General features: G+C 43.1%; 1 protein-coding gene across 1 annotated transcript in view; it reads left to right on the top strand.

Annotated features, from left to right (window-relative positions):
• Window positions 1-14,497, top strand: part of LOC120910398 (alpha-2-macroglobulin-like protein 1) — a 268,848-nt gene that overhangs the window by 145,250 nt on the left and 109,101 nt on the right. Inside the window, exons 19-21 of the mRNA XM_040322155.1 lie at window positions 252-477; window positions 4,798-4,918; window positions 10,903-11,024. Of these exons, the coding sequence (XP_040178089.1) occupies window positions 252-477; window positions 4,798-4,918; window positions 10,903-11,024 (469 nt within the window). The remainder of the gene's footprint in view (window positions 1-251; window positions 478-4,797; window positions 4,919-10,902; window positions 11,025-14,497) is intronic.

Here is a 14,497-nt window from a genome sequence, read left to right on the forward strand (position 1 = left end):
TATATACCTTGGTTAATTACCTTTTGGATGGACGTATTCTTTTTTCCTTTTTTTTTTTTTTTTTGTAACGTATGCTAATAAGGAACTATGTTAATATATTGTTTACTGTCATGAGCATACGCTCTTTTTGTCGAAGAAATAAATAAAAAATAAAAAAAATAACTTTATACTCAAGTTAAATAAATACCTAAGTTTGCAGACTTATAATTAGTGTGTTGTCATTGGCTTTAACAATTTCTTGTCATTTACAGCCCTTATGGAAGCACAGTACTAAATCTGACCACACCAGATAGTATAACAAAGTTTGACACGGATGCCTTTTGCTTGGGAAAGTCCGGTTTTGGGGAGATGAGTAATGTTATGCTCACTACCTTTAAACCTTACTTCATTGAGTTGACCATGCCTTATTCTGTGGTACAAGGAGAAAAATTTACTATCACAGCACTGGTATATAACTACTTAAAGGAATGCATAATGGTACGTGAACCTGTGGTTATCTTTTTTGGGAAATGGAATATAGAGCGTAGAATGTATTATTTTCGTTAACATTTAGCTACACCTGTCTGTCAAAATTGACATTGTCCCTGCTCTGCCTTGAATGAACAGCTTTGCGAATGGTACTTCTTTCTATTTTCCTTATGCTTTGATCCAAATTGGTAACATCCAAATTTTGAATAACACCAAGGTGGTCAAACTGGAAGACCATGGGACCTTTGCTGTGGTGCACAAAGTTTATTTTATGTAAATGTAATATTGTTAGCAGTCAACAGTAAAATTCTTGCAATTGTTTTTGCATAAAACATTGTATGGTTTAGTGATTCTATTGTTACTCCAAGCCATGTACAGTCCTTTGCATCCACCAACTGTGTATGCTACAGTCCAGGGAAGTACAGGGAAAACATTTGTTCTTCAATCATTATTGTGGTTATAAACTTCAGACATGAAATATGAACAAAGCATATCCCTCTATAGTGTGTACTTGTCTCAGTCTAGAGCACAAGTGTCATTTATGTTCACTAATTCGTTCCTCTGCTATCTGCATGAGTCACTTCTAATACGTTTTCCTGACACCAAGAGATAAGGTGATGGGAGAGGGAGCTCCAGCACACAGCCTGTGATTGACAGTCTAAATTTTGTTCCTATTAGCAGTGTGAAAGGGGAGGGGTTGTCTTTTCTTTCCAGTCCGCTCTCAGTTCTCCTCACTGAGTCAGGGTGTAGTGTAAATTGAGCTCCCCTACTTTCTGGAAGCTCAGACAGGGTGTATAAATTCTGCACTTTTCATGGTTGTAGATGAGAGAAGACTGTAGATAAACAGGTATGACTTGTATAGTAGAATTTGTTTCAACTCTGTGTATCACCTGAGGCCAGTCACTTCACTGGGTTTACAACTATTTTAATCAATACTTTATTACTTAATAAAAAGATATTCCCGCACTGGCCAAGTCTAAAAGGTGGGGAACTGCAGAAAGCACTGAAGGTAGTATCAAGACCCAGGTAAGTATAAATGTAGAAGTAGTGTTGAGCTGTTTTTTTTGTCCATGGTGGCTGCAGCACTACTTCTACATTAATACTTTATTACTTACTAATTAAAACAAATAAAAGCTATGCTTGCTATTTAAAGTTAGATAATTTTTTAATTAATCATGTGACCATCAGAGCTCCGCCTATTTATTCCCAAATTCAGCAATAATAAATTAGAACAATTAGGAAATACTCCGTTGTCAGTCACAATCCTTGAGCCGCTCCTCATGACCTGTAGGAGTGTCACATGGGGTGACTTGCTGTGGAGGAAAGAGGATGTTTCAAACAATTCAGAGCATTATCAGAACTAGTGCAAATTGCCATCATTGGTGAGGGAAATGGCAGGATCACCAGGCAATTTCAACCACACACCACATTTAGAGGAAAAACAATGGCGCACACAAGTGGATGTTACTTTTATGTAGCGGTACACCCCTAGGAGCTGCTTGAATATTTGTACATGGGTCTCCCACTGATTAATCCACAGTCAGTTACACAGTATTTTCACACAGCCAGGTGCACACACTCTTGTGCTCGTTTCTCCAGTCTAGGGGATGTGTTTTTATGTTTTATTTGGAGAACTTGGATAGGAAAAGGGAATTAGTAGGATACTCCAAATTAACTATGCACAAGTGAGGACGAATCTCTTTGTAGAACTGTGAAGCGGATTATCTGCAGAACCATACAGCATCTGTATAAAAAAAAACTAGTTCTTATGTAGCAGAAGGAACTCGTGGACTTTGTATCTTCAAGACACTAGCCAGTGTCCCATTTAACTCTCACACCCAGTATAGTGACTTCTAGGACCAAGAGGGGGATTTCAGCAACACACTGTCTCAGGGATCCATTCCTTCCAACTTTGACACTCTATACTAGTGACATCAGATCAAATCCATGGACATCCTTAATCAGCTTGCACAGGAACCCTGTGTTGTAGCTTTAAGGCTTCATGCCCACAGGTCAGACACCTGAGGCCACATGGCAGCCTATGCTGGGGAGAGGCAGCAGGCTCCACCCCCACCTGAACCTCTCTCATTAGAGGTGGTCTGGACTGCATCTCCCAGCCCACGTGCCCTTCAGACTTAAATACAGGCACCCAGCATTCCCTGGGGCACATCCCCTTCGGGCTGTATCTACATTCATGCTCTCACCTGCTGGGTTTGCTTCCACTGTCCAATATGCCTCCTTACTATTGGATCTGTGTAAAACATCTAGACAGCATGAGCAGCACCAGAGCACACTGAAGAGAACTCTCTAAACAATCACAACTTTCTCTGTTAAGCAGACAGCACTTAAATTTGCCTGTCGGCTTCTCTGTTAAGCAGAAAAGCAAAAAAAACTATATACACTCTCTAGCACCTACCTAGAAGAGTGCTACATCTATATCCTTAGATTAAATTTCATGTTTTGTGTTGAAATGTTGCTTTTAGTTTTTTGGACACCCATGACTTGCCCCCAACTCCACCTTGAAGGTAAAGCTTTTTTTTGTATACAAAATAAAGTAACTACGGTGGAACACCTGTAAGCAGAGCCAAGGTGGAGATAGTTATAACCATTGCTGTGGTAATGCCCCAATAGTATATATATATATATATATATATATATATATATATATATAATCTATATAACAATTTGTTTTATATCTTTACAATTTAAAAGGGAAACTGTCAAAACAGCTGTTATTTCCGTTTCCAAGCCGGTGCTGACTGTCCTTGAGTGACTCCCAAAAGTTGTGCTAATACCAGGGCAGAATAGGAAGAGGAGTTACCAGTGTTAATTTCAGCAACAAAAACATTTTTGTCTACAAAATTAACACTGGTACTGTAAATTTTAGTAGACTAAAATGCGACTAAAATGATTCAGAGGACTAAAATATGACTAAAACTAAAATGGCATTTTGGTCAAAATTTGACGTCAAAATTAACTGCTGCTGGCCTAAATTTGCAACATATTCCTTCCCCAGCCTATAATAGCACATTAAAGTTTAAACCACATGAGAATAAGTAGGGGGCAATCAGCTATAGTATTTCACAAAAGTGAGTACACCCTTCACATTTTTGTAAATATTTTATTATGTTTTCATGTGACAACACTGAAGAAATCACACTTTGCTACAATGTAGAGTGTACAGCTTGTATAACAGTGTAAATTGGGTACCCCTAAAAATAACGCAAAACACACAGCCATTAATGTCCAAAGTGCTGGCAAGAAAGGTGAGTACACCTCTAAGTAAAAATTTTCAAATTTGGCCCAATTAGTCATTTTCCCTCCCCAGTGTCATGTGACTGGTTAGTGTTACAAGGTCTCAGGTGTGAATAGGGAGCAGGTGTGTTAAATTTGGTGTTATCGCTCTCGCTCTCTCATACTGGTCACTGGAAGTTCAACATGGAACCTCATGGCAAAGAACTCTCTGAAGATCTGAAAAAAAGAATTGTTGCTCTACATAAAGATGGCCTAGGGTGTAAGAAGATTGCCAAGTCCCTGAAACTGAGCTGCAGCACGGTGGCCAAGACCATACAGTGGTTTAACAGGACAGGTTCCACTCAGAACATGACTCGCCATGGTCGACCAAAGATGTTGAGTGCAAGTGCACGTGCTCAGCGTCATATCTAGAAGATGTCTTTGGAAAATTGACGTATGAGTGCTGCCAGCATTGCTGCAATGTTTAAAGGGGTGGGGGGTCAGCCTGTCAGTGCTCAGACCATACGCCGCACACTGCATCAAATTGGTCTGCATGGCTGTCGTCCAAGAAGGAAGCCTCTTCTAAAGATGATGCACAAGAAAGCATGCAAACAGTTTGCTGAAGACAAGCAGACTATGGACATGGATTACTGGAACCATGTCCTGTGGTCTGATGAGACCAAGATGAACGTATTTAGTTCAGATGGTGTCAAGCGGCAACCAGGTGAGAAGTACAAAGACAAGTGTCTTGCCTACAATCAAGCATGGTGGTAAGTGTCAGGCCAGGGGCTGCATGAGTGCTGCCGGCACTTGAAAACTACAGTTTATTGTACTGTGACATACTGAAGCAGAGCATGATCCCCTCCTTTTGGAGACTGGGCCGCAGGGCAGTATTCCAACATAACGACCCCAAACACACCTCCAAGATGACCACTGCCTTGCTAAAGAAGCTGAGGGTAAAGGTAATGCATGTCTCTAGACCTAAACCCTATTGAGCAATATAAATATTGTAAGTGTTAATTAAAAAGCACATAGATATAGTATGCATCAGGAATCCTTCTGCTTTTTTTATTTTTTCCTCCTCATGGGTTACAGGTGTTTTCCTCACTGTCTGGTCTGGGGGATCGCTCTGCAACCGAAAACAAGAAACAGACAAAGTGTATCTGTGAAGAAGAATCAACCAGCTTCACATGGAATGTGACTGCCTCTAATCTAGGTGAGTTGGTCACCAAGAACTTTGTCTGCTATATATAAAAAAAAAAAGCTTAATTTCATCTTGATGAGATATTGTGAAAATGGGGAAGAGGTGAAAACTGTAATTTTGCCTTGGGGAGCAATGATTAGACTGGAATTTGAATTATTCCTAGAGGTAATGATAAAAATTTATGCTGATTTACATAAATGTAAAGGGTCAGGCCATGCAAAAGCAATACTTTAGTTACAGTTTAGCTGGATGGGCTGAATGAGTCATGACTTCTTCTTTTAAAGTGTACCTTCTCTCAAAAATTAAAGTACTGCTCATCCGCCTCCTTCCTCCCACCTCTAATAGATTAGATTTTTAGATTTTTTTCAACATATCTTTTGACAGGTACCCACTCTTACTCCCCCAATATTTATTTACCTATATATGAATGACAGTCACTTGTCCCACCCACCCCATCCCCATCTTCCCTCTGGGCTGGAACCCCCAGGACATTCAAACATCCCAGGAGGTTACAGATCCAGTGTGTCAGTGCTGCAGTGCCTTGCAATAGGGAGTCAGCTGTGAGACATCAGCAGTGGCGGCCCCTCCATAGGGGGCACCTGGGCCCCCCAAGCTGTAAAACAAATGCCACTTTAAGAGTGACCAGGCGCCGGATATGCGTCAGTCTATGGGAAGCTTCCCAGCCTGCAATCAGCTGATTGCAGGCCGGGAAGCTGATTTGCTCACGTTTAGGGCATGTTTAGGGCGCAAGCTGTGGGCCCGCACACACTCCCACTCCTCACTGATTCGTACATGGCCCCCTTTCTGATTTTTTAATTGGCAGGGACGGAGGAAGACTGGGCGGTGCTTTTTGCGGCCACCGCCGTGTCACTTCCGGTTTCCCGACTCACTGCTGTGTAAAGAGCAGTGGCGTCATTCTATGGTGGTACGGAGCAGCTCTTCCTCCTCCTGGCTTACCTCCCCCTGTCCTCCAGCTCCTCCACATAGGTGGACTCCAGGTGGACATCTATTGTGCTGTGACTGCCCCCAGGTAAGCAGATTCCGACCTCTCTGGGAATCTTGCAGTGCTCTGGCTTGACTTCAGTGACTTGTTATGGGAGTGACTTTTCTCAGCTCTGATGTTTACACCGTCCTTGCTTTGTACTCTGAGGAACTGACAGGTCGGCAGATTAGCTATCTCAAGAATGTGAGTCAGTGACAGCATCAGCTTTAACCCCTTGCCAGGCATATTTTTGGAGATGGTGGACAAGTGCAAGTAGGCAATGTGTAGGGGGATGCAATACATGGGGGGGGTGTAAAAGGAAGGGGGGTAAATGTGTGCAAGAAGGAATATTGTGTACAGGGAGGGTGTACCACATACAGAGAGGGGGGTTAATATGTATAGGGGGTTTAATATGTACAGGAGGGGGTAATATGTACAGGAAGGGGTGAAATATGTACAGGATAGTGTAATATGTACAAGTGGGTGTAATATGTTCAGGTGGGGCTAATATGTACAGGGGGGTTATATGTACAGGAGGGTGTAATATATATCTGTGACTGAGGCTGCACTATATACCCTGATCTGTGACTGCACTATATACCCTATCTGTAATGCTGAGCTATATACCCTGATCTGTGAGGCTGGTGCTGTATAATCTGTCCTGCGGTGTGGGGCTGTATACTCTGTGCTGTGATGCTGGGGCTGTATACACTCTGTGCTGTGATGCTGGGGCTGTATACACTCTGTGCTGTGATGCTGGGACTGTATAAACTCTGTGCTGTGATGCTGGGGCTGTATACACCCTGTGCTGTGATGCTGGGGCTGTATACACCCTGTGCTGTGATGCTGGGGCTGTATACACCCTGTGCTGTGATGCTGGGGTTGTGCACTCTTTGCTGCGATGCTGGGGCTGTATATTCTGTGCTGTGATGCTGGGGCTGTATACACTCTGTGCTGTGATGCTGGGGCTGTATACACTCTGTGCTGTGATGCTGGGGCTGTATACACTCTGTGCTGTGATGCTGGGGCTGTATACACTCTGTGCTGTGATGCTGGGGCTGTATACACCCTGTGCTGTGATGCTGGGGCTGTATACACCCTGTGCTGTGATGCTGGGGCTGTATACACCCTGTGCTGTGATGCTGGGGCTGTATACACCCTGTGCTGTGATGCTGGGGCTATACACTCTGTGCTGTGATGCTGGGGCTGTATACTCTGTGCTGTGATGCTGGGGCTGAATACTCTGTGCTGTGATGCTGGGGTTGTGCACTCTTTGCTGCGATGCTGGGGCTGTATATTCTGTGCTGTATACACTCTGTGCTGTGATGTTGGGGTTGTATACACTATGTGCTGTGATGCTGGGGCTGTATACACTCTGTGCTGTGATGCTGGGGCTGTATACACTCTATGCTGTGATGCTGGGGCTGTATACACCCTGTGCTGTGATGCTGGGGCTGTATACACTCTGTGCTGTGATGCTGGGGCTGTATACACTCTGTGTTGTGATGCTGGGGCTATACACTCTGTGCTGTGATGCTGGGGCTGTATACTCTGTGCTGTGATGCTGGGGTTGTGCACTCTTTGCTGCGATGCTGTGGCTGTTTATTCTTTGCTGTGATGCTGGGTCTGTATATTCTGTGCTGTGATGCTGGGGCTGTATATTCCTGACACTATGGGTGGAAGCAAGTGGAATACAGGGGATGGAGTGAGTAGATTCTATAAGTGGTGGGGCTTATGAGAAGTCGGAGGGGTCAAAAAGGAAGGGCAGGGTCTGGCGCCCCCCCATCCTAAAACTTCACCAGCCGCCACTGGACATCAGGAAGTCACAGCTCCCAAAATCAACATGGCAACACCAAAGAGCGGAAGCCTGGCAAAGAATCAACTGCACAGAAGACAACACTGGCCTCCGTGGTGTCCCTTTTTTTAAATGTCAACAGCTACAGTATTTGAATTTGACTTTTAATTATAAAATATTTGACTTTTAAATTTTTTAAACCTGAGTAAAGTTTCTTTAAAGATAAGTATAGCCAAAGCTTGTTTGGCTGTACCTCTCCTATGGATCACAGGGGTGTAATTCGTTTTGCACTCTTGTGGCCCATTTTCAGCAGAGAGCAGCCTGAAGTCCTCTCTCTGCTGTCGTCATGAATCTTAGTCCAGGCACCCCTGGCACCCCGCTCAGCCTCTCAGCGAGCCGCTGAGAGTCTGAGCCGGCCGCTTCCTGCCCCTCCACAGCTCAGCGCTTCAGTGAGTGAGGAGGAGGCCGAGTGGAGGGCCGCTGATTGCAACGCAGTATCTTGGCCTAGGCCAACAAGGCCCAGGCCTAGGGCAGCACTTTGCAGGGGGGCAGCATGAAAAGAGTCTCCACCGACTTACGCTATACTTTTAATGCAGCGCCAGTCTTATGCGGTGGACTGGGCTGCAAGACAAATCAGTCTGGCGCCCCCATAAAGCGGCCGCACTACTGCCGCTATGATAGGGATGGGGCAGACACAAAGGACACTGACATGGTCACCTATACCTGTCAGTTAGGTGGTAGGATTCTCCTGCAATCCTTTGCTTGTGTCAGTTGTACATATTAAGGAATCTTAATGTTATTTCTGTTCATTGCTGATAAGAAAAATAAACAGATGGATTTTTTTTTCCTGACCCTAATCCTTCCTTTGCTCACTGCCTGAACCACATACCTTTATCACTGTGCTGTATGTTTTTTGCTGTACTACTGTGATGGTTATATCCTCTTAGTCCTCCAAAAATTAAACAGAAATTTGTGCTTAAATTATATATATATGCAACACTTTTTTTCCCATTTTGGATAGTGTAAGGGATGGTTATAGCCCCTGTTAATTTTTTTTTTTTTTTGCCTTCCTTTCATTTCCCTTCATTTCCTATCCCATAGCCAACCAGGAAGTGAGAGGAAATCTCTGCAGATTAAGGGAATCCCTCGGAAATAGTGTCCTGTTTAAGACCACAGGGCAGGTCTTAAACAGGAAGGGGTGTGACCTTGACAGGAAGGGGTGGATCATATTTAAATTAGGGGTTGCACGAATTTAGTCAGGCCTAGGGCAGCACAAAAACCTAAAATCACCACTGGCTGATTGACAGTCTACAGATGCAGCATCGGACTGATGCTGCATCCACCTAGGTAAGTATAAATCAGAAAACAAAAAACAAACCCATACTCTTTTAATGCTTAAGTGTAGCTAAAATAATGAAGATCTATATATAGAGGGGGCCGACCTATTGGATCTATCAATTATCTGCCTATTCACAATTCATAGATTCTGTTAAATCTATCGAAGCTGTAGTACATCTTTTAAGAATTGAACAGCTGGGCGGAAAGGGCAGGCATAGTTGGGCTCTCTTGATGAGAGCCAGTACTTGCCCTTCTTAGTTCTTCGGGCATGGACAGAGGATGATTTTTATGAGCCGACAAGGAATCGGCACAAGGGACACATCCTACTAACTGTCTATTATATTACTTGTGCTGCTATTATTTTTTGTTGCTACACTTAGGCCTTAAAGTGATTTAAATGATCACCTTGTAAAACAACCCATTCCGTTTAAAATAGAAATGAAAGGCAAAACTTTTTTGTATAGATAGAAAAAAGGTATTAATATATATATATTTTTTTCTTTTTTATAAGTGATCATGTTATTAGCTCCATAAGAGTTGTGGGGAGGAGAAGCGGCAGCTCACTAAGCTTCCCAGTAAATGGCTGTACAGCAAGGACATGTCAGGGCAAGTCTGACCATTGGAGTACACTGAGTTCCCAGCATAGTTACAGAACTGACAACGTTGTGCTCTCCTGCTTAATGTGGTCAGTTTTTTTTTAATGGGAAAGCCTAGGGACTGGCTGGAACACCAGGGATTTCACATAAAGGAAGCAACATAACAGGATACTTTCTCATACAAGTACATAGTACAGCAGGCACATATCTGGAATATGAAGTGTTGGGGTAACAAATACATGACATCATCAAGACCAATAAAGAGCCCAAAGCCCTGCATTAGTTGTGATGATGCTGCGTGACAGTCCACTGCTAGAGCATGGGAGAACACTGCCTGCTGAGGGAGCAGGGGATCAGAAAAATAAAAACACTTTTACTCTCCTGTAGACTAAATGAGGGATTAACCCTTGCAGCACAGGCACTTTTGTTTCCCACATTCATGTATTTTTCATGTCTTATGTTGAACTGCATTAGGCTGTTGTTTTTATGTAGTATACTGACATACTCTTTAATGATAAAGCATACACTGATGATGTCATATGCGATGAAACGCGTAGGAAAGAGAAACACACACAGGCTACCACGCATTCGCAGCCAGCCAGTTTGGTTTCTGAAAGAGGCATATCCCCTGGCATTTTACATGCTATTACATTATTTTATCTATGTGAGTGTGCTCTTTATCATTTATTTAGCTTGGTTTTATGATATTACACTGTGTGCCGTATTCTTGTATTCCATTCCTCCCACCCCCTCTGGGTATTTGCAGCTGCTGACTTTTAATGGGGGGATCTGGAACTCCTCTTTAAGTCGCGCATTCATTTTGTCATTTACTAACACTGTCATATTGATTACCTATCTTTAATCATTTATGTTGGTTACTATTTATGTTTAGTAACATTTTGATCATTTAAGCTTTGCACTGTTTGTACTTTTAAAACTGCATTGGATTAGATTTTTGGATCTTACTGAAGAGTTAAGCTGCTTGTGGATGGTGCCAGGTCAGCTGTCCAGACAGACTGTTTCTAAGGGAGGAAGTCAATTCATATAGCGGCTTTTGAAACAGAACAGGCACAGCCTCACTGCAATGAAAATGTTCACATTTGCCAGAGTTAAGCTTTAACTTTTTGCATGCTTTAAGTTTGCTAGCATTTTCAGAAGGAAGTCTTTTTATTATCAATTTGTTTTTAAGTGATTGTAAAGTCTTGGATTTTTTTTTCTTTTGCCTTTACAACTCCTTTAAATTCTAACTTTTAGTGTGTTTTTTTTTATTTTATTTTTTTTTAAGGAAACTTGAAAGTCCGTTTAAGCAGTGGTTCACTGCAACTTAAAGGGAAGTGCACAGATCAACCTCCCAACCTGGGCAATGACTATCAAGAAGATATTATTGAAAAAACAGTATTCATAAAGGTAACTAAGAATATGTCCCTTCAATCCTATATAATGATTGTTTAAATTCGTTTTTTTAGCTTCAGGTTGGTGACATATATACAATACGCCATTATACAAGCCGCTATATAACCAATAGGCCCCATTCACACTGGTGTGACTTGTCATGCAATTTGACAGTTCCAAATCACATGACAAGTTGCACCCCATTGCCGGTAATGGGACCTTTCATATCGGCACAACTTTTTTTTTTTTTTTTTTCTAATGTTGTAGCAGTTATGAAAAAGATGCCTTCACTACTTTTTACCAAATTCAATGCGACTTGCATATATTTCTGTTAAATTAAGTCACAAGCCACGATTAAATTGGCAATGAAAGACGCACTGATGTGAAGCTTTGAAATCACGCTGAAATAGCACAATTTCAAAGCTGCACCAGTGTGAACCAGTACTTATAGTTTCTCCTATTTCATTTCCTATGGAGCCTTTGTTGACATCCAGACTTTGTTACTTTGGTCGTATGTTTTATGTACTTAAAAAATACAGGACATATTTTTAAAACAGAGTTGTACTTCAGGCAGATACAGGGCCGGACTTACCATTGGCCTTGACTGGGCTCAAGCCCAGGGGCCCCACCCAATAGGGGGCCCCCTTTAAAAAAAAAAAAAAAAAAAAAAATTTTTTTTTTTTTTTTTTTAGGGGTCCGGAGGTCCCCAGGGGCCCGGAGGCCCCCAGGGCCCCGGACGGCAACCCCCCTTTTTTTTATTTATTTTTTGTAAAAAAATGTTTTTTTTATATATTTTTTATTTTTATATATATAATATTATATATATATATATATATATATTTAATTATTATTATTAAAGGGCCCAGGGGTCTCCAGGGCCCCGGATGGCAACCCCCCTTTTTTTTATTTATTTTTTGTAAAAAAATGTTTTTTTTATATATTTTTTATTTTTATATATATAATATATATATATGTATATATATATATATTTTTTATTATTATTATTAAAGGGCCCAGGGGTCTCCAGGGCCCCCGGATGGCAACCCACCTTTTTTATTTTTTTATAAAAAAAATTACATTTTTTTATATATATATATATATTTTTTTTTTTATTAAAGGGCTCAGAGGTCCCCAGGGCCCCATGTGGCAACCCCCCCTTTTTTATTTTTTTTATAAATGTTTATTTTTTTATTTTTGTTTATTTTTTTATTTTTTATTAAAAGGCCCAGAGGTTCCCAGGGCCCCCGGATGGCAACCTCCCTTTTTTAATGTATTTTTTATAAATGTTTTTTTTTTTTATTATTAAAGGGCCCAGAGTTTTATTTTTTATTTTTATTAAAAGGCCCAGAGGTCCCCAGGGCCCCGGATGGCTACATATATTTATATATATTTGTTTTCTTCTTTATTTCTTCTTTTTTTTGTAAAGGCCCCCCCGCTTCTCAATTTGCGGCAGCCCCCACGCTTCTCAATTTCAGGCGGCAGCACCCCCACCCCCCCTAGGTTCTCTGCTTCAGGGGGCCCATGCCTTAAGCTGTGCAAGGGGCCCCAAAATTCCTGATGGCGACCCTGCGCATACCTCCCAACACGCACGGATTCTGTGGGACTTTCCCGCACAGACAGCTTCTTCCCGCAGTCCGGCAAAAGGGTTAATTTTCCCGCACTGCAAGAGGAGGCAGCACGGAAGCAGGAGGAACCGGAGTGGTGTGTGGAAGACTGTGGCTGCTGAAGGGAAGATAGCCGAGAGCCGGGCTAATGACAGTCTGTGGCCCCGGCTGTTGGCACAGGTGAGAGGCACTCCCCCGCTCAACAACTGCAAAATCCCCCCCCCGCTCAACAACTTTAATGCGCTCCCCCCCGCTCAACAACTTCAATTCAATTCGCCCCCCCCCGCTCAACAACTTCGATCCTCCCCAATTCTCGGCTCCAGGGGGCCCCTTCAACACTCAAGCCCAGGGGCCCCCACCACCCTAAGTCCTGCCCTGGGCAGATACAATATAAAAATGAATGCAGATTTGTATTTAATAATACATCATTAAGACCCCTTTCACACTGAACGCACTGGCCATTAGCGCTAAAGCCCTGCTTGTTTTAGCTGCACTTTAGCAATGTCAACTGCTAGCGGGGTGCTTTTAACCCCAAAAAAGCGGTTAAAAACTCCAGTTTTGTTGCGATTTTAAAAAAAGCGCTGCCCATTCATTCCAATGGGCAAGCACACCGCCCCAGTGTAAAAAGTCACACTAGAATTAATGGGAGGCCATTTTCAGGTGCTTAGCAGAGGCTATTTCCAGCGCTAAAAAGCCTAAAAACCGCCCCAGTGTGAAAGGGGTCTAAATGTATTTACCTTAAATGCATACAGTATAAGTACCTGAACCTTTTTCTGGCAGGTATCTTCTCCCACTGGCAGGTACCTTCTCCCACTTCTCCCACTTTTGCCTAGGCAAAAATTACAGAAGATTGGCATACCCCCCAGCCCTTCCTGCCTGCAACTTCCAGAAAAACACGTCCCCGGAAGGCTGCGGGACAAGACAGAGTAATCTCATGCATGCGCAGTGGGGAGATGACTGTGAAATCAGAAGTCTTAGCTGCTCCCTGCTGAAGACTGCAGTCCACAAACAGTCACTATCAAATCTAACTGAACTTGAGCGGTTCTGCAAAGAAGAATGAGCAAATATTGCAAAGTCTAGATGTGCAGTGTAGTGCTATAATTAAACCAAAAGGTGGTCCAACAAAATACTGACACAAGCAGGGCAGGACTTAGGGTGGTGGGGGCCCCTGGGCTTGAGTGTTGAAGGGGCCCCCTGGAGCCGAGAATTGGGGGGGATCGAAGTTGTTGAGCGGGGGGGGGGGCGAATTGAATTGAAGTTGTTGAGCGGGGGGGAGCGCATTAAAGTTGTTGAGCGGGGGGGGATTTTGCAGTTGTTGAGCGGGGGAGTGCCTCTCACCTGTGCCAACAGCCGGGGCCACAGACTGTCATTAGCCCGGCTCTCGGCTATCTTCCCTTCAGCAGCCACAGTCCTCCACACACCACTCCGGTTCCTCCTGCTTCCGTGCTGCCTCCTCTTGCAGTGCGGGAAAATTAACCCTTTTGCCGGACTGCGGGAAGAAGCTGTCTGTGCGGGAAAGTCCCACAGAATCCGTGCGTGTTGGGAGGTATGCGCAGGGTCGCCATCAGGAATTTTGGGGCCCCTTGCACAGCTTAAGGCATGGGCCCCCTGAAGCAGAGAACCTAGGGGGGGTGGGGGTGCTGCCGCCTGAAATTGAGAAGCGTGGGGGCTGCCGCAAATTGAGAAGCGGGGGGGCCTTTACAAAAAAAAGAAGAAATAAAGAAGAAAACAAATATATATAAATATATGTAGCCATCCGGGGCCCTGGGGACCTCTGGGCCTTTTAATAAAAAGAAAAAATAAAACTCTGGGCCCTTTAATAATAAAAAAAAAAAACATTTATAAAAAATACATTAAAAAAGGGAGGTTGCCATCCGGGGGCCC

The sequence above is a fragment of the Rana temporaria genome, chromosome 8 (genome assembly GCF_905171775.1).
Source record: "Rana temporaria chromosome 8, aRanTem1.1, whole genome shotgun sequence".
Lineage (NCBI taxonomy): Eukaryota > Metazoa > Chordata > Amphibia > Anura > Ranidae > Rana > Rana temporaria.